The sequence below is a fragment of the Suncus etruscus genome, chromosome 15 (genome assembly GCF_024139225.1).
Source record: "Suncus etruscus isolate mSunEtr1 chromosome 15, mSunEtr1.pri.cur, whole genome shotgun sequence".
Classification (NCBI taxonomy): Eukaryota; Metazoa; Chordata; class Mammalia; order Eulipotyphla; family Soricidae; genus Suncus; species Suncus etruscus.
In genome coordinates, this window is record NC_064862.1 from 30,600,042 (window position 1) to 30,619,719 (window position 19,678).

Here is a 19,678-nt window from a genome sequence, read left to right on the forward strand (position 1 = left end):
TCATGAGAACCTTAAGTTTCCTAACAGCCCCCCAACACAAGTTATTCTCTTTGAGAGGCACAGCCAGTAGTGCTCAGGAATTACTCCTGGTGGACTCAGGCTGTTTGGCTGAAGGAACATGGTCCTGAGCCCTCTTGAGTGCTGTTAGGGAACATGCCCCCCCTCAAAAAAAAAGAGAGGAAGAGGGGCCAGAGAGATAGCACAGCAGTAGAGCCATTTGCCTTGCACACGACCAACCTGGGATGGACCCTGGTTTGATTCCCAGCATCTCATATGGTCCCCCAAGCCTGCCAGAAGTGATTTCTGAGTACAGAGCCGGGAGTAACCCGAGTGCTGCTGCCGCCAGGTGTGACCCAACAACCAAAATAAAAAGAAAGAAAAGAAAAGAAAAGAGAGAGAGAAGAAGAATGCCCTCTTCCGTTTCCTTGTCTGTAACTCTGCACCAACTGCTAAGCTGTGCTGGTTTCTACTGCAGTTTCCTCTGTTAGGAACACCACCAGACACCCCCAACTTTCAGTGTGTCCCAGACACACACCTGTTTGTTCAAAACACACCTGTCTGTGTGCCACTTCCTCTAGGAAGCCCTTCCTCATTGATTCAGGCAGAACCTTCCTCCCATCTCCAAATTTGGATCCACTGTATGAGTACAGGTGGGAGGGTAGGAGGGGCTGTTGTGCTGAGCTGAGGTTCTGTCTCTTAGCATCGCAACCCCATCTTCTGTCACACTGTCAGTCCTCCCTAATTGTGGGAATAAGTGAATCCCAGAGTGATGCCAGGACCTAGTGTTTGGCCCTGGAGAGATGTTCTGAGTGCTAGGCGCGGCACTCGAACCCAAACCTGCCTCTCTGCTCCCACCATGGTTGCATGTAGACTGAAGGCTCAGAAGCCCTGTGGGCCCGGGGCTGGGTCTAAAAAGGCTAGAATTCAGCCAGCCAGAGCCAGTGACACACCCTCTCTTCCTGGACACTTTCCCTCTGCATACCTCCTTGACTCCCCCCCACTTCCAGTACTCTGCCTCCCCACACCGAGGCATTTCCTCCAGCCCTTCCCTCATCTGGCATGGCTCTGGTTCTACTGCCCTCTTGTTCAGCTTCTCTAGGGGCTTTGGGCTTTCTAGTTCTCCTGGCCCTGCCAGCACCCAGTCTTGAATAAGGACTTCAGGAGTGGACATGATGGGGCGACAGCCAGACCAAACATGTCTCTGACCAACTGGGGGGAGTCATTTAGAGCTGGAGCCCCTCACTGCTCCCCTCCCAGGATGTCTCAGCTTCTGCTTCCTGCAGCACAGCTGCATGTTCACTCTTTCATTCCAATACCTCTCTGAGACCCTGCTCATTCTACGGTGAGCACTTCGAGGTGCTGAGCCCCGTTGCCACCGAGATGTGGCTCCACAGGCAGATAATCCTAAACCCTTACCACCCCCATGCACTCCGACTCCCCACATTCTGTGGCATACGAAGGACCAGGATTGACCCACCAATCATATGGGGAAGTAGAGGCACGAAGTAGAAGCGGCTGAGGTTCCCCAGATAGGAAGTGGTGACTCAAACTGAGGCTCTCATCCCACAGGGTAATAATAGCAGATTTGAGGGCCTCTTGAACTCGGGCCCCATCACAGGAGGTGCTCTGTACCTGCTGGCCAGTGTGGGGTGCCTAAGTGGGCGCAGGCCCCGCTCACCCCACATGTCCTCCTCTCTCCCCAGATGTGAGCCCAGCACACCTGCCGCTGATCTGTCACTGAAGCCAACCCCAGCCCCTGGCCCCAGCATGCGCCTATCTGCACGAAGGGCGCTGCTGGCGGCCGGCTGTGTCCTGACACTGGTGCTGGCCTTCCAGCTGGGACAGCAGGTACTGGAGTGCCGGGCAGTGCTGGAGGGCTCGCGGGGTCCTCGACGGGTCATGCGGAGGGAGCAGGAGGAGCTGGTGATGCTGGGCATGGACCATGTGGAGTACCGCTATGGCACGGGAATGCCACTCATCTTCGTGGGGGGTGTGCCCCGCAGTGGCACCACACTCATGCGTGCCATGCTGGATGCCCACCCCGAGGTGCGCTGCGGGGAGGAGACTCGGATCATTCCCCGCGTGCTGGCCATGCGCCAGGCCTGGTCCAAATCAGGCCGGGAGAAGTTGCGGCTCGATGAGGCAGGAGTGACAGATGAGGTGCTGGACGCTGCCATGCAGGCCTTCATCCTGGAGGTGATTGCCAAGCATGGCGAGCCGGCCCGCGTGCTCTGCAACAAGGACCCCTTCACACTCAAGTCCTCCGTCTACCTGTCCCGCCTCTTCCCCAACTCCAAATTCCTACTGATGGTGCGGGACGGCCGGGCCTCCGTACACTCCATGATCACCCGCAAGGTGACCATCGCCGGCTTTGACCTCAGCAGCTACCGCGACTGCCTCACCAAGTGGAACAAGGCCATCGAGGTGATGTACGCCCAGTGCATGGAGGTGGGCAGGGACAAGTGTCTGCCCGTCTACTACGAGCAGCTTGTGCTGCACCCGCGTCGCTCCCTCAAGCTCATCCTCGACTTCCTGGGCATCGCCTGGAGTGACACCGTCCTGCACCATGAGGAGCTCATCGGCAAGCCTGGGGGTGTCTCCCTGTCCAAGTGAGTGGTGTCCCCTCCCCAACAGCCCCATGGCACCTTGGTGACAAAGGAGCCAACCCTCAGAGCTGCCTGGCGAGCTGTGCTTCTCCCAGACTCCTGAGCCTTTGGCCCTCGTGTGGAGATGACCTGGGAAGGAGCCGCAGTCTGCAGTAGAAGGTTACTCTGCAGCCTTCCTTGTCCAGAGAAAGCTGAGGGGCTTTCACTGTGTTCTGAGTCAACATGCCAGTGTAGGACACAGGTTGTGGCTGGGTAGGGAGTGGCTCGGTGAGGTTAAGAATATGGGGCTGGGCCCGGAGAGATAGCACAGCGGTGTTTGCCTTGCAAGCAGCCGAACCAAGGACCAAAGGTGGTTGGTTCGAATCCCGGTGTCCCATATGGTCCCCCGTGCCTGCCAGGAGCTATTTCTGAGCAGACAGCCAGGAGTAACCCCTGAGCACCGTCGGGTGTGGCCCCAAAACAAAAACAAAACAAAACAAAAAACAAAAACAAAAACAAAAAAGAATGTGGGGCCAGAGCAGTGGCACTAGAGGTAAGGCTAGCCTAGGACGGACCACGATTTGATACCCCAGCATCCCATATGGTCTCCCCAAGCCAGGAGCGATTTCTGAGCACATAGCCAGGAGTAACCCCTGAGCGTCAATGGGTGTGGCCCAAAAACAAACAAAAAATATCCATTCTGGGGCCAGGGAGAGAGATGGGGTTGAAGGAATTTGCCTTGCTTGTGGCTGAATATGCACATCTAAACATGCAGTTCCATCTCCATGTGGCCCCAAACAGCTCTACTTCTTCCCCCCTCCAAAAAAAAAATGCATATTTTGGAGGCAGGCTGGCTCATTTCAGATTCCAGCTCTGCCACTTGCTAGCAGTGTGACCTTAAGTAAGCGATTCAACCTCTCTAAGCCTGTTTCCTTTTTGTCTTTCCTTCCTTCCTTTCTTTCCTTTCCTTCCTTCCTTCCTTTCTTTTTCTTCCTTCCTTCCTTCCTTCCTTCCTTCTCTCTCTCTCTCTTTCTTTCTTTCTTTCTTTCTTTCTTTCTTTCTTTCTTTCTTTCTCTCTCTCTCTCTCCTTCCTTCCTTCCTTCCTTCCTTCCTTCCTTCCTTCCTTCCTTCCTTCCTTCCTTCCTTCCTTCCTTCCTTCCTTCCTTCCTTCCTTCCTTCCTTCCTTCCTTCCTTCCTTCCTTCCTTCCTTCCTTCCTTCCTTCCTTCCTTCCTTCCTTCCTTCCTTCCTTCCTTCCTTCCTTCCTTCCTGGTTTTTGGGCCATACCCGGCATTGCTCAGGGGTTACTCCTGGCTGTCTGCTCAGAAATAGCTCTTGGCAGGCACGGGGGACCATATGGGACACCAGGATTCGAACCAACCACCTTTAGTCCTGGATCGGCTGCTTGCAAGGCAAACACCGCTGTGCTATCTCTCCAGGCCCTCTTTCTTTCTTTCTTTCTTTCTTTCTTTCTTTCTTTCTTTCTTTCTTTCTTTCTTTCTTTCTTTCTTTCTTTCTTTCTTTCTTTCTTTCTTTCTTTCTTTCTTTCTTTCTTTCTTTCTTTCTTCTTTCTTTCTTTCTTTCTTTCTTCTTTCTTTTTTCTTTCTTTCGTGTTGTGAGGTGAGGTTAGGGGTTACTCCTGTCTCTTTACTTAGGGTATTACTCATGATGTTGCTCAGGGAACCATAATGAGATGCCAGAGATCAAACCAGGGTTGACTGCATATGAGACAATCATCCAACCCACCATGTTATCACTCAGCCCCCTGAGCCTATTTTTTTTGTCACACACATGAACATGCATTTCCACTCCAGAGATGCCTGTTCATAGGACTAAAATAAGGGTGCTTGGATCCCTCTCCTGGTCCTAATTTCTATGACTTCAGTGTCTGTAACTCAGACACTGGTTCAATACTTTTCATCTTCCTCATTTCTTACATACAGTGAAAGCCTGCTATAGCACAGACTGCACTAAACCCCCCACAAATATACCTCCTTTCATCCCCCCAGTCACATAAAGACAGGGACACCCTAACTGTCTCACAGATGAAAGGACAGGGCTTCAGAGAGAAGTTGCTGGCTGGTGGCACCTGTGAAATCAGTATGGAGCCGACCTGACCTTCAGAACTGCTGGGCTCATGCCTGCAAGTGCTCCCCAGCCAGCAGCACCTCCTTTCCTCATCCTCACCCCAGGGCTCACTGATAGAACCTTGACCTTATGGAGGTGAAGCTCTGGGTTTAACCCAGATAGAAGGGGATCAGACTGATAGTACAGCTGGCAGGGTACCTGCCTTGCATGTGGCTGACTCAGGAGAGATTCCTGAGTGCGGAACCAGGAGTAAGTTCTGAGCATTACTGGATATGGCCCCCCAAAAAAACAGAGAAACAGAGAGAGGAGAAGGGGGGAAGGGAGAGGAGAGAGGGGAGATGGGGGAGGAAGGGAAAGGAGGGAGAGGGGAGAGAGGGAAGAGGGAGGGGGAGAGGGAGAGAGAGGGTAGAGGGAGGGGGAGGGGAGAGAAAGAAGGGAGAGGGAGAGAGAGAAGAGGGAGAGGAGAGAGGAGAAAGAGGGAGAGAGGAAGAGGAGAGAGAGAGGAGAGAGAAATGTCGGAGAGAGGAGAATAGAAAACAAGAAAAGAGAGAAATCAAACTTAGAAAAGAGAGAGAGAAGACAAGAAAAGAGAGAAAAATCAAACCTAGAGCAGGGCTGTGACCTGAGCAAACTGGCCATACTCTAGGGACCCCCAGCAGCATAGGCCCATGGGTCCAGCACTGACCACGACTGACCCTGCTTCCTGATCTGGGTTTCCCAGAGAGGCCAGTAAGAGTCGGCACCTTCTGCACCCAGTTCCCACTCATTTTCCTGGCTCTTCCCTGCAGATCCCATTCCTTAGAGCTTTTGCTCACAATCAGAATCAGTGTCCGTACAAGTACCCCCAATCATTTGGTGCCAGAACTGAGCTTTTTGAAATGATTGTGGTGACCAAAGGAATGCCACTGTTAATGTAAAAAACTGGAGAGACATCCAGCAAGAAGGGGAATGGGTCAGAGTGATCGCACAGTGATCACTGAACTTGTATGTGGATGACCTGGATTTGATCCTCAGAACCCCATATGGTCCCCCAAGCACTGTCAGGAGTGTTCCCTGAATGTAGGGTCAGGAGTGATCCCAGAATACCACTGGGTATGGCCCCAAAACCTAAAAAAAGCAAGACTTGGCAACCTCTAATTCCACCACCCACGTTGTGGTATCTGAAGGTCTGCCTGCCCTTGCTTGGCCATGCTGCCTAGATATTTTATCAAAAATGGAGGGTTTCCCAAGCTTCTGGTGCTGCCTGCCAGCTGTGCCAGAGGGTTCTCTGCCCAGCCCAGTGATGCAACACTGCTCATGCTTGGTTATGCTGAGACCACCCAGGCTGCACTCAGCAGTACAGGGCCAGGAATCGTTGAATGAGGCACATGGTACAGGGCATGTCCTGCAGCCCTCTGGGCTCCCTGAAATCCTTTGGGGCATCATTTTCCCCAGCAACCAAACCTCAACCACAGCATCCCTTTGGATGGCTGCCCGGGACTCTGCTGAACAGGGCACTCGTCTGCCACCTCCTTCATAGTTGTGCTTCCGTCGTCTGGTCATTTCCAGTCTCAGGAATTCATGTGGGCTGTGTTCCTGTCATTCTCAGGGTGGGCTCTGTGCCTCAGTGGCAGAGATCAGGCAGCATGGTAAACTTGAGGTGTCCTATTCTTGACACTTCGGAATCTTTTTTTTTTTTTTTGAGGGATGTCAAAATGGGGCTTGGGCCACACCCAGACAGACTTGAGTTCAATTTCTGGCATTCCATATGGTCCCTGAGCCTGCCAGGAGTGATTTCTGAGTGTAGAGCCAGGAGTAGCCCCCTGAGCACTTCCAGATATGCACTCCAAAAAAAAAAAAAAAAAACAACAGAAAATAAAGTGATTTTTCAATTAATTTGGGGTCAGAGCAATAGCACAGCAGTAGAGTGTTTGCCTTGCTTGCTGCCCATCCAGGATGAATCCAGGTTCAATCTCTGGCATCCCATGTGGTCCCCTGAGCCTTCCAGGAGTGATTTCTGAGCACAATGCCAGGAGTAACCCCTGGGCACTGCTGCTGGATATGCCCCTCCCCTAAATAAAATAAAATAAAAAAACACAAGTTACAGGGTCAGAAAGCTAAAGCAGGGGTGAGTGCATGCCTGGATACCCAAGCACCCAAGTTGGATCCCCAACATTACAGGCTCAATGCAGTATCTTATTACTGGGTCCAGTGGTTAACTTCACTGAGTGATATCTCTTGGTCCCCTGAACACTGCTTGAAGACCGTCCCCACCCAAAAAAAGGCAGGAAAGCACTTGCATTGCACGTGTGAAGCCTGGGATTTGGCCCCAACGCCATCCACCTGCTGCAGGTTATCTGCAAACTGGTATCTTTGGCATGTAATTTTTTTTTTGGTTATTTTGTTTTTTTGTTTTGATTTTGATTTTTGCACCACACCCAGTGACACTTAGGGGTTACTCCTGGCTATGCTCTCAGAAATCGCTCCTGGCTTGGGGGACCATATGGAAACCTGGAGGATCAAACCACAGTCTGTCCTAGGTTAGCACATTCAAGGCAGACACCCTACTGCTTGCATCACCGCTCTGGCCCCTGTAGTTTCTGTTTTAAACGCTGCACAATAATAGATTTTCCATCGTGTCCTTTTCAGCATTTGTGGAGACTGGGAAGAGAAAGCTGACAGGGGATCTTACAATGTATCTACCTGGCAAGGGTAATGCTCTGGTGGGTCCCAGAGACTGGAGCTGAGGAAGTAAGGTTCAGAGAGACAAAGGGACAAAAAAAAAAAAAAAAAAAAAAAAAAAAAGCCAGAGAGATAGCATGGCGTAAGGCATTTGCATTTCATGCAGAAGGTCATCGGTTCGAATTCCAGCATCCCATATGGTCCCCCGAGCCTGCCAGGAGTGATTTCTGAGCGTGAAGCCAGGAGTAACCCCTGAGTGTTGCCGGGTGTGACCCAAAAAAAAAAAATAGAGAGACAAAGGGACTGTCTTGGGACCACTGAGTCATGTGGACAGAGCTGGACTTCACCTTAGTGGTCAGCTCCTGGCTTTTCATTCCTCCTTTTCTAAAACCTCCCAGAGTTGGGAGGGAAAGAGCAGGCTGGCTCTGACTGCACGGGATCATGGTACCATTCCACACGTTTCCTCATCACTTTTTCCCCCATCACTTCTAATGCACAGCACCACCACCTCATCACTTGTTTGTGCAGAAATGCTTTTGCACTAGCTGGGAAAGCAAGTTTAAGTATTTCCTTCTGGCATCCTCTGCCTGGCCTCGATCTATTGTATAGAGAAGGGAGGAGGAGGCCATGTGATATATCTTCTGTCTCACTATCAAGAGGCACAACTGGCCAAGGGTCAATACCCTTCCCCAACCTCTGGCTGCCTCTGATGGACAGACGAATGGATGGAGGTGGAGGTGAGAGCTCCATGAGCTCATGGGCCTCTGGGTGTGCTCGGCCCCTCCAGCCTGTCCTCTTTCCCTAGGATCGAGCGTTCCACAGACCAAGTCATCAAGCCTGTGAACCTGGAAGCTCTGTCCAAGTGGACCGGTCACATCCCAGGCGATGTGGTGAAGGACATGGCCCAGATTGCCCCCATGCTGGCTCGGCTTGGCTATGACCCTTATGCAAACCCCCCCAACTATGGCAATCCTGACCCCATCGTGATCAACAACACGCACCGGGTGAGTGGACATGGATGTGACCAAGCACAGCCCTGCCTACCGGCCATGGCACAAAGCCCCAATAGCTTAGTCCCCACAGCTGTACCTCTGCTTCTGAGGGCTGGGTATGGTGGTGGAATGACGATGGATGGATGGGATGAGAGCTGGATGATGAGAGGTGGTTGGCTGAAAGGATGATGGCTAGATGGATGGGATTATGGCAGAATGGATGGGTTGATGACTGGATGGGGCTAAGGATGTTTCCAGGCCATGAGAAAGCACCATGCCAGTTGATGAGCCATGAGCGCCATCGAGTGTGGCCCCAAAACCTAAACCCGCAAGACTTTGAACAACCTCTTAATTGTCACCTGCCTCTGCCTGCATCTGGAAGGTCCTGGGTTGATCCCCAAGACACATAAACCCATATGCACATACAAGCATGCTGCAAACCCATATTTGCATGTAGTTTTCATCTTAAAAGCTATTCACAGGCCAATTATGTCACAAGTCTATCTGATTCTTAACTTTCTTTGCCCTTCTGACCTGCTTATGTTTCTTACACACTTGGGATTGGATATAAATAAATAATTCGTCCCTGATTGTTCCCGTGGGATAGAATGTTGAACTGCACAAATGTGAACTGAAGTCCATTGAAATATCTTTCTTGGGAGGTCGAGGCCTCCCACGAAGTGCCCAGTGGGCCTGGATATCCCTAGAGCAACATTCAGCCAGCCTGGCTTTGTGGTTCAGTTCAAGGGACCCTGCAGTTCGGGAACCACCAGGGCCGGTGTAATCAGCACTTTAAGGCACTCTATGATACCAGGGCTTAAACCAGGTTTGAGCCTTTTCCTGAGCCCGTTCCATTCCTTTGCCCTATGTTCTCCTTCATCATGATAGTCAGGAGAAATGACTTGGCCAACCTGCACTTTGGAATCACCTTTTTTTTTTTTTTTTTTGGTTTTTGGATCACACCCAGCTCAGTGGTTATTCCTGGCTCTGTGAATCACTGCCCATCCTGATTCGGCTGTGTGCAAGGCAAATATCCTACAGCTGTGCTATCTCTCTGGCCCCTGAATCACTTTCAAATTGCAGGCTAATCCCATAAGACAGCATCTGGGGAGTCAGGAAGATAATACAGTGAGTCGAGCACTTGCTTTGCAAGTGGTTGACTCAGTCTTGATCCCCAGCACCCCATATGGTTCCTCAGTCCTTTCCAGGAGTGATCTTTGAATGGAAAGCCAGGAATAAGCCCAGAGCACAGCCAGGTGTGGCCCAAAACAAAACCAAAAAAGGCTCTAGATTCTTTCCAGTGTTGGTTGGCATTGCAGGGCAGCAGTTCTCTGGTGTGATCTGGGGAGTTCTGGTTGCTTCGTTAGTGTGTGGAAAGGACCCTCCTCGAAGCTTACTTCACGCAACTCTGGGATCTGTGGAGACCATGTCTGGTGCTGTTTTGAGGAAGTGGTTTCTGGTCTTGAGTAACACAGGGAGAAAGTGGTTCCTCTCCTTTAATTCTCATGTTGACTCAAGGGTAAAGACATTGATGCTGCCAAGTCTGAACACCTCACTCTTTTACCCTTGCCATCTCTTCATTCATTCATTTTGCTTTTGGGGTTACTACCCCTTGGTATTCATGTCTTCTCCCAGCTCAGTGCTTGGGGGCCACCCTAGATCAGATGGTGCTGGAATCAAACCTAGGGTTTCCATGTGCAAAGCCTGTACCCAGCCTTTTGGGCAGCTCATCTACCCACCTTCTCTTTTTTTGGATGAAGAGTCCTAACCAACCTCTTCCCCTTGAACTCAAATGCTCTCAGTTCATTTCATCCATATTTTATTTGAGAAGAAAATCAGAAATTCAGTGTCAATCTCTAGACTCTAACAGCTGGGATGTTTTGTCACCGAGTTGTGTGAGTCTGTTAGTGTTTTCTTGTTTCTATATAAATACAATTGTTTGCTATTATTCCAAACTAATTTTTCTTCACATTGGATTGATATATTATATGTAATTTTGGGGGGGGGGTTGGGTCACACCTGGCAGCGCTCAGGGATTACTCCTGGCAGACTCAAGGAACGATATGGGATTCTGGAATTCGAACCACCGACCTTTTGCATGAAAGGCAAAAATGCCTTACCTCCATGCTATCTCTCCGGCCCCTATATGTAATTTTTAAGATATATGATGTATTATTTTACAATAAAGTAGTCACTGGGTTAGCAGAGAGATGTTACAACTGGTAGGACACGTGCCTTGCACACAGCTAATCTGGGTTTAACCTGAAATCTCATCTAGTTTGCTGAGCAAAACTAGACATGAGATATAGGAGTAACCTCTGTGCTTTGTTGGGTGTGGCCCAAAATGAAACAAAACTTAAATATATATATTTTTGGTGAGGCTCAGGGATCTCTCTTGGCTCTGTGCTCAGAAATCTCTGTTGACTTGAGGAACAATATGGGACGCTGGGGGATCGAACCACGGTCCGTCCTAGGTTAGTGCATGCAAGGCAGATGCCCTACTCCTTGCGCCAATGCCCCAGCCCTTTAAAAAAAAATATTAACTGGAGCCAGAAGGTGATTAAACGTCAAAGCTCATACCTTCTGTGCATGACCTGAGTTTCTCAGTTCTGCATGAGAAACTAAAATATAATAATTAACTGGATTAAAAAGAAGTTAGTAGGACTGTGAAGTGGGCTGCTGCTGCTTCTCTGAGCAATGGCTGGGGTGACCTGAAGCAGGACTCATTCCATTTCTCAACTGACTTCCAGCAGCTTCTTCTCTGTGCTCTCTATAAAGGGTGGTGAGAAGGCCAGACAAAGAATACCAGGGTTAAGTCACTGTCCTTGCACATGGCTGACTCTAGTTCAACCCCCCAAACCACAGGGTCCCCGGAGCTCGGAGTTTCTCTTGAATAACATGAGGTGTGGCCTAAAACCCCACATCTAAATACATATAAAACATCCAAGAGCATTGAGTATAGCAATCCGGGTTTGATCTCTCATACCCCATATGGTCTCCTAAGCCCTGCCAGGAGTGAGTCCTGTTTAAACAGCCCAGAGTCAGCCATGAAAGTGATTGCAGGGGCCAGAGCCATAGCACAGTGGTAGGGCATTTGCCTTGCATGTGGTTGACCCGGGATGTACCCGGCTTCAATCCCTCACATCCCATATGGTCCCCTGAGCCTGCCAGAGCAATTTCTGAGTGCAGAGCCACGAATAACCTCTGAGTGTTGCTGAGTGTGGCCCAAAAACAAATCAAAAAAGAAAGTGATTGCAGAGTGTGGGCCAATCTAAAAAATGTTTTCAGGTAACAGTTTGCTCTGTGTGTTGAAAATGCAAGCTATCTCTAATCTTCCAAAGTGTATCTTCCCTCGGGACCTGCAGACATGGCAAGTGCCAGACATCTTATGTCATCTTTGCAGTAACAATCTTTGTTGTTTATTTATAGTCTATGTTATTACTGGAAAGGCAAGTCCCTACCTTGAAAGGTGTGAATGTGTGTATACGTACGTGTTCGCGCATGCACACATATGCAAGCATGCTGTAGATAGTTGCTATAAATAACCTCAAGTAGTTCCCAGAGACTGGCAAGACCCCAGGAGAGTGGTGCTTTCCCCCAACCCCCGCCAGACCAGCCAACCAGTCCTTATGGCCACAGAAATGCAACTATTTCAATGGAGAGGTGCCTCGGTTGTAAAACACACTAACTTTGGAATCCAGAAGAAATATGTAAAACTCTCAGTTTTTTTATAATGATTGGAGGTTGAAGTAGCAACTTTTTACTATTCAACGAAATACAGCCAACTAGTAGTATTTATTTTACTTCGATCTTACTTAAATGTAATTACTAGCAAAAGTTCATGCCTGTCTGCAGAGTGACCTGGGAAAAGATCTGGACTTTATATTTTTTGTTTCTTTGTTTTTGGGCCATACTCAGTGACACTCAGGAGTTAGTCCTGATCCTGCATTCAGAAATCACTCCTGGATGGCTCGGGGCACCATATGGGATGCTGGAGACTGAACCTGGGTCCATTCCGAAAGGCTCCAGCCCCAGACCTGGAACTTTCTGGTTTTCACCAGAAGCTCCTTATCCTAGCCTGGAGCACTTTCCCAGAAGTTAGTCAGCCTGGGTTTCCTTGTCACTGAAGTCTGAGCTCAAAGATGACCTGTTCCAATGCCCTTGTTTTTTGGTTGTGTTTGTTTTGTTTTACCTTGGGGCCATAGTCATCAGTGCTCAAGGATTACTACTGGCGATATGCTCAAGAATAACTCCTGGCAGGGTTCAAAGGACCATATGGGATTCCAGGGATTGAGCCTGGATCAGCCGCTTTTACTTGGACCCCACTAAGATTCATCTTGACCACTCATTTAAAAGCAAGCTATGGGGGCGAAGAGATAGCATGGAGGTAAGGCGTTTGCCTTTCATGCAGAAGGATGGTGGTTGAAATCCTAGCATCCCATATGGTCCCCTGTGCCTGCCAGGGGCAATTTCTGAGCATAGAGCCAGGATTAACCCCTGAGCGATGCCAGGTATGACCCAAAAACAAAACAAACAAAAAAAAGCAACCTATGGTCATTCCTAATCACATCCTTTTGTTTTATTTCTTCACAGCTTGAAGTTTCCCATGGTTTAATATACTCGTGTTTATTTGTATTTCTTGTTAGCTGTTTTGTCTGGCACCCCTTTAAGAATGGAAGCTCCAGGGAAATAGGGATTTTGATCTTCTGGCTAAGAATGTACCTCCTGGATCGAAGCGATAGTACAGCGGGTAGGGTGCTTGCCTTGAACCAACCTGGGTTCAATCCTCAGCATCCCATATGGTCCCCCATGTACTGCCAAAGTAATTCCTGGGTGTAGAGACAGGAGCAACCCTCAGCACCACCAGGTGTGGCCCCAAAAGTACTTCTCTCATGCCCTTGTTCTTTCTTGAACTTATATATCTCATTTACTTGTCTCTGTTTCTTTGTTGTTTTTTGTTTTTTTTACTGCAGAGAAATCCATGATCTCTCTGAACACATATTTTTCCTCTTTTCCCTCACATCTTTCTAAGTAAATTTCAGTTAATGAAAATGCTTCACTCCCTCCCCCCCCCCAAATAGAAAAGGTGCCTCTACAACTTAGGATAATTCTGGAGATATCAAAGTTGTCAATAAATGTCGGATGGTTAGGTGGATGGGAGGATGGATTAGTAGATGGGTGGGCATATGAGAGGATGGATGGATCGATGGAAATATGGGAAGATGAGAAGATGAGTAGTTGGATTGGTATATGAGAGGATGGATGGGGGTGAGAGGATGGATGGATGATGGCTGAGTGATGGATGAATAAATGGATAGATAGATGGGAGAATGGATGAGTGAATGTGGATAGATGGGTGAATGAATGGGTAGATGGGAGAATGGATGAGTAGATGGGTGGATGGATGGGTAGATGGGAGAATGGATGAGTAGATGGGTGGATGGATGGGTAGATGGGAGAATGGATGAGTAGATGGGTGGATGGATGGGTAGATGGGAGAATGGATGAGTAGATGGGTGGATGGATGGGTAGATGGGAGAATGGATGAGTAGATGGGTGGATGGATGGGTGGGTGGGAGGATGGATGGGTGGATGCATGGCTAAGTGATGGATGAATGACTGAGTAAGTGTATGGATAGACACAGGGATAAATGAATGGAGTGGAGGGTATATGGGTGGAAATGATGACATAAATTCTATTTTGATCATTTCCATAATCGTGATAGATTTTTTTTTCTGTTTTCTAGGTCTTGAAAGGGGACTATAAAACACCAGCCAATCTGAAAGGATATTTTCAGGTTAGAAATTCCAAAGGGAATTCTGGATTCTGCTTGTGCATCTCTCTGTGAATGATACCCGTCAGACTGACTTCACTTTTCTAAGATGACTGATAGTTTTCCTGCCAGAAAATACTGGGTTTGCAAGGAGAGTTTCTCTGAAATCGCAGGCAGCTCTCCACTTTGGTTTTGGCTTTGGGGTCACACCCAGTGGTGTTTAGAGAAGCCTCCTGGTTCATGGGAGCTCACGAGTGACCTCTAGTGGTGTTCGGGGACCATGCGTGGTGTCAGGGATCCAATCAGGCCCAGCTGTGTACAAGGCATGAGTTTGACCACATCTACCTCTCCAGCTCGTAATAGTAGTGTTTTGGTTTTGGTTTCCCCCCAATTGCACCACAGATAAAATGCCTTGATCACAGCTATGGTCACCTTTGTTGACCACCCTGTTTTGTTTTTCCAGGCTGTGACCCCAGTGGTTTTCAAGGACCATTCGTTGTCAGGGGTCCAGTCTGCTAGTCCTGTGCTCTACCAGCTGAGACATATCCTGGATCCCTTCCTTATTAAATAGCCCAAATGTCACCCATGTCTAGAAGGGATGTGATGTGGGTTTGTTGAACATCCGCCTCCCACCAGGGATATTCTCTGTGTGGGAGTAGGTCACATGCTACTATCCCACCACTGAGCATATACTAGGTGTTAATTATCCAGTGGATGAGGGTTGGCTGACCCAGGAGTGCTCAGGGCAGCAAGAGCTGACATCCCCCCACTGCTAGCCAGCTGTGACCCTGGCTCCCTGTTCTGTCTTCCTACAGGTAAACCAGAACAGCACCTCTTCCCACCTCGGAAGCTTATGATTTCCAGGTAAGCCTGCAGGTTCCACTTCAGGGGACCCAGCCACTCCATTTCCAGGGTAATAGGCCTGAGAGTTAATTAGAGAATCAAGATTTCTGGAAGAAGCTCTGGATGGTGGGGCAGGGACAATGCTGTATCAGCCTAGGAAAGATTCACAGACAAGGAGGTAGGAGGGGGAGTACAGTGATGGGAAGATTCTAGAACCTTCTTTGCGCAGAATGCTGCCTACCCATCCTGTTCTCCCAGTTGCTTCATTATGGATCCAAGTACTATGTGGTCTGTGTGAGCCCAGAAGCTCTGGTAGTAGATTAACCCATTATTGGGCCAAATGTCCCTCCTGTGTTATTGGTTTAACCCATCTCTCTTCCCTTTGCCCATTGAACAGTTCAGGAAAACAAAGCCTAAAAGGAGAATTTTGATTTGACCAAGGCCACAAAGCAAAGGATAGAAACCCCATCCACCCTGCCCCAAGCCACTTGCTTTCCAGGAATGATTTCAAGTGCTTTTGTAATTGATCTCGTTCCACTAAAAGGGGCAGCCCAAGTTTTGAACTTTAAACCCCTGTTTAAAGGAGAACAACTTAGGCCAGAGTTGGTAGCACAGCGGTAAGGCATTTGCCTTGTACGTGGTTGACCAAGTATGGACCTGGGTTCAATTCCTAGCATCCCATATGGTCCCCCACACCTGCCAGGAGCAATTTCTGAGTGTGAGCATCTCTGGGTGTGGTCCAAAAATAAAAATAAAAAATAAAATAAAGGGGAGCAACTAAGTTTTGGACTTGGGAAGTCCAAGATTGAAGAACTCAGCTTCTATTCCAACATTTAGATAAAGACATTGATCCTGGTACACTCTGGAGGCAGGTTCCTGAGGAGACATGATATTGGTGGGGGTGCTGAGCTCTCTCTGTGGGCATCGCAGTAGGGTGAAGGTACTAGTGAAGGACACTAGGTCCCATGGTTCACCTTGATGACCTCACAGGGGAGTTGGAGATAACTTAAGTAGATCTTTTTCTCCTGCTTTCAGATTGGGTAAGAGCACTGGGTCCAGAGTATGATTTTAGTCTCACCTTTACATGAGCATCAGTGACTCCATCTTGCTCCTTACATAGGAGCCTCTCACTCCCTAATCTGGGTCTTGACTCGGTCTCTTAAGCAAAGAGATGTTCTCTTACACTGTGTGTGAAATGTGATGACAAATCCAGCTCTGGATGGGCAAAGGGGGAAAAGAGCAAAGAGTGGGCACTTGGAAAGGACTCTTGGAGGTAACCAGTCAACCCCCCAAGATGGCAAAGTCTTAACTAAACCATATCCCAAAATTTTATGAGGCACGGCCTTCACTATCCCCAGGACTGATGAACCACTTGTGCCAGCCTGGAGCACCTCCCTGATCCACACCTATATATGTCTTTAAACTTGATTTTTTTCAGCCCTAGCCCCAGCATGTATGGGCTGTTTGGACCCAAGATTCCACCATCTTCTCAGGTTTCTAGAATCTGAATAAAAATATTCTCCCTACCCCCACCAACCCTTGTCTTTAAATAATTGGCCTTCTGGCCGTGAGCACCCGACTTTGAGTTTGGTCACCTTTTTATAGTATTTTAAAGTTTCTCCAGTTCCCTTTTCACCAGTCTACAAGACCAGATACATGCATAGTTTGTCTTCATAGCTCCCCTGGGTGCAAAAGTCTCTAAGTTTGTGGAATTTCAGAATTGAAAATGGCTTTTCCCAAACCCTATTCCCCTTATTCATGGTACAGATTCATTGGTAAAAACTAGAACTTCCTGGTTAACCAGTATCAGCTATTTTCCATACCCTTCTGTTTGAACAATTTCATGTGCAGGAACTGGTTAATTCACCCCCACCCCCAGAATGGCCCTTGAATGTGTGCTGATCCTTCCCTGCCTGGCCCCTAGTAGATTGATTGAGACTCTATGCTATTTACTCTCCATAAATGAGGAAAGAGTGTTTCTGAGGTTTGGCTGGTAGGGGTTGAGATTTGGATCAGAACCCCACAACTTTAAATGTTTAGTTAGATTTCCACTGACAATCTGGACATGCAGAAAAAGAATGTCAGAGGCTTTCACAAAAGTGTCACACAAGTAGAAATGGTCTTATGGGGCTGGAGAGATAGCATGGAGATAGGGCGTTTGCCTTGCATGCAGAACGTCAGGTTCAAATCCCGGCATCCCATATGGTCCCCCGATTTCTGAATGTAGAGCCAAGAGAAACCCCTGAGTGCTGCCGGGTGTGACCCAAAAACAAAAAACAAAAAAAAAAAAAAAAGAAAGAAAAAAAAAAAAGAAAGAAAGAAAAGAAATAGTCTTATAGAATTTGCTACTCTGGCCTTACTTAACACTGTCTTCCCACCTCTCAGATCTCTGCAAATGGTTTGGTTGCCAAGAGAAGACACTTCGTGTTTGATGGAAATCGGACCTCTAATCCAAGCATATTGCTTGCTCTTAACCACCACATCAGGACTGCTCTTGGAGAATGCCTTTGCATATGTTTGCAAAAGTTGATCCATTGGGAAAAAACTGAACCCCCTCTCCCCCAGAAACACTCTTCTCTCGGGAACTGATTGAAGAATGTGGAATGGAGTCAGCAACATTGGTATTTTCTATTTCTTCCCCCCTGAAGAACTTTTTTTTAAGAAAACATTTGCCATCCTCATTTTCAGAACTTTCAGGGGGCCTCCTTGGCTAGGACCTCTGCTGTTTACCCTGACTTTTTTTAAATTCAAATAATCTATTTAAGAATTTAATATATGAGGTTTTCTTCAATTCCTCCTCAGTTCAACTCAGTTAGTTGCACAGAGGGCGGGGGACAGTTATAATGATTTGAATAAAGTGAATGGGGCTTCATTTGTCTCTGCCTTCCTTGACAGAGTGACTAGATTGTCTTTTCCCTATGGGCTGGGGGTACAGGGAGGCTGTGCATGAGATACAGATGCCGGAAGGAGATTCATGCAGGAACTTGGGTTCCAAGATGTCCTGGCACTTGGGTCCCTTTCCACACCAAATAGATCTTGGACTCCAGACCAACTTGAATGAATGATGAAAGCTGAATTTTTAGCTAAAACAACAAAATTACTGGAATATTTTACACTCTTTCATGGGACATACTTATACTGAATGAAGACATACTTGTTTTTCTCAAGTTCAGACTTAACTGGACAGCCTATATTTGTGACATGTCGCAACCCTGAGTAGTGTTAAGCATAGCAAACAGTGAGGCATGAGACTTCCTGGTCTAAACCATGCAAGACCTGGAGACTGCAGTCTTACTCTCTTGGTTTGCTTGCTCTGGGGAGGCAAACGGTGCCTTGGGAAAACTTAGCAGCCCTGGGTCATGTGGAAAAGAATAGAAAATTCTGGGGCTGGAAAGCACAGCAGTGTTTGCCTTGCAAGCAGCCGATCCAGGACCAAAGGTGGTTGGTTCCAATCCTGGTGTCCCATATGGTCCCCGGGCCTGCCAGGAGCTATTTCTGAGCAGACAGCCAGGAGTAACCCCTGAGCAACGCCAGGTGTGGCCCAAAAACCAAAAAAAGAAAGGAAGGAAGGAAGGAAGGAATGAAGGAAGGAAGGAAGGAAAGAGGGAGGGAGAGAGGGAGGGAGAGAGGGAAGAAGGAAGGAAAGAAAGAGAAAAAGAAAGAAGAAGAAAGGAAGAAAGGAAGGAAAGAAAGAGAAAAAGAAAGAAAGAAAGAAGAAAGAAAGAAAGAAAGAAAGAAAGAAAGAAAGAAAGAAAGAAAGAAAGAAAGAAAGAAAGAAAGAAAAGAAAGAAAAAAGAAAGAAAAGAAAGAAGAAAGAAAGAAGAAAGAAAGAAAGAAAGAAAGAAAGAAAGAAAATAAAGAAAGAAAGAAAGAAAGAAAGAAAGAAAGAAAGAAAGAAAGAAAGAAAGAAAGAAAGAAAGAAAAGAGAAAGAAAAAAGAAAGAAAGAAAAGAGAGAGAGAAAAGAGAAAAAGAAAGAAAAGAGAGAGAAAAAAGAAAGAAAGAAAAGAGAGAAAGAAGGAAGGAAGGAAGGAAGGAAGGAAGGAAGGAAGGAAGGAAGGAAGGAAGGAAGGAAGGAAGGAAGGAAGGAAGGAAGGAAGGAAGGAAAATTCTGGGGCTGGAATGATAGCACACTGGGTATATTGTTTGCATGTGGTTGACCCAGGTTTGATCTTTGGCATCCCGTATGGTCCCCCAAGAACCAGCAGTAGTAATTCCTGAGTGCAGAGCCAGGAGTAGCCCTGAGCATCGCTAGGTGTGACCCCCCCCCCCCAACAAACAAAAATGAATAGAAGATTCCTTGATCAAGAGAGAGTACAGGGGTTAAGACAGTTGCTCTGCATGTGACCAACACTGTTTTGATCCTCAACACTCCATGGTCCGTCCCCACAGTACCACCAGGAATGGCCCCTTTCCCCCAGCACAGAGCCAGGAGCAGCTCCTGCACGTCACCAAGTAGTGTGGTCCAAACATTACCCCTTAAAAAGCAAATAAAAAAAAAAAAGGCAAATAAAAGGGGCTGGCGTGATAGCACTGTGGGTAGGGCATTTTCTATTCCTGGTATCTCATATGGTCCCCCTCAAGCCTAATAGGAGTAATTTCTGAGCGCAGAGCCAGGAGTAACCCCTGAGCGCCACGGGGTATCCCCTTCCCAATAAAAAGAATGGAAAGTTCATGCTAAAACCCAGTACTGGCCAGGAGGCTTGAGGGCAAAAGAACTGAAAATTGATCATCCAGCC

The 19,678-nt window shown here is 47.9% G+C and overlaps 1 protein-coding gene across 1 annotated transcript; it reads left to right on the plus strand.

The window, feature by feature from the left end:
- Positions 1-1,707: 1,707 nt before the first annotated feature.
- TPST2 (tyrosylprotein sulfotransferase 2) lies at positions 1,708-17,835 on the plus strand. The gene is made up of 5 exons (XM_049788836.1): positions 1,708-2,609; positions 8,138-8,336; positions 14,072-14,122; positions 14,914-14,962; positions 17,327-17,835. The coding sequence occupies exons 1-4, from the start codon at positions 1,768-1,770 to the stop codon at positions 14,953-14,955; spliced, it is 1,134 nt and encodes a 377-aa protein (XP_049644793.1). The 5' UTR covers positions 1,708-1,767; the 3' UTR covers positions 14,956-14,962; positions 17,327-17,835.
- Positions 17,836-19,678: the final 1,843 nt, after the last annotated feature.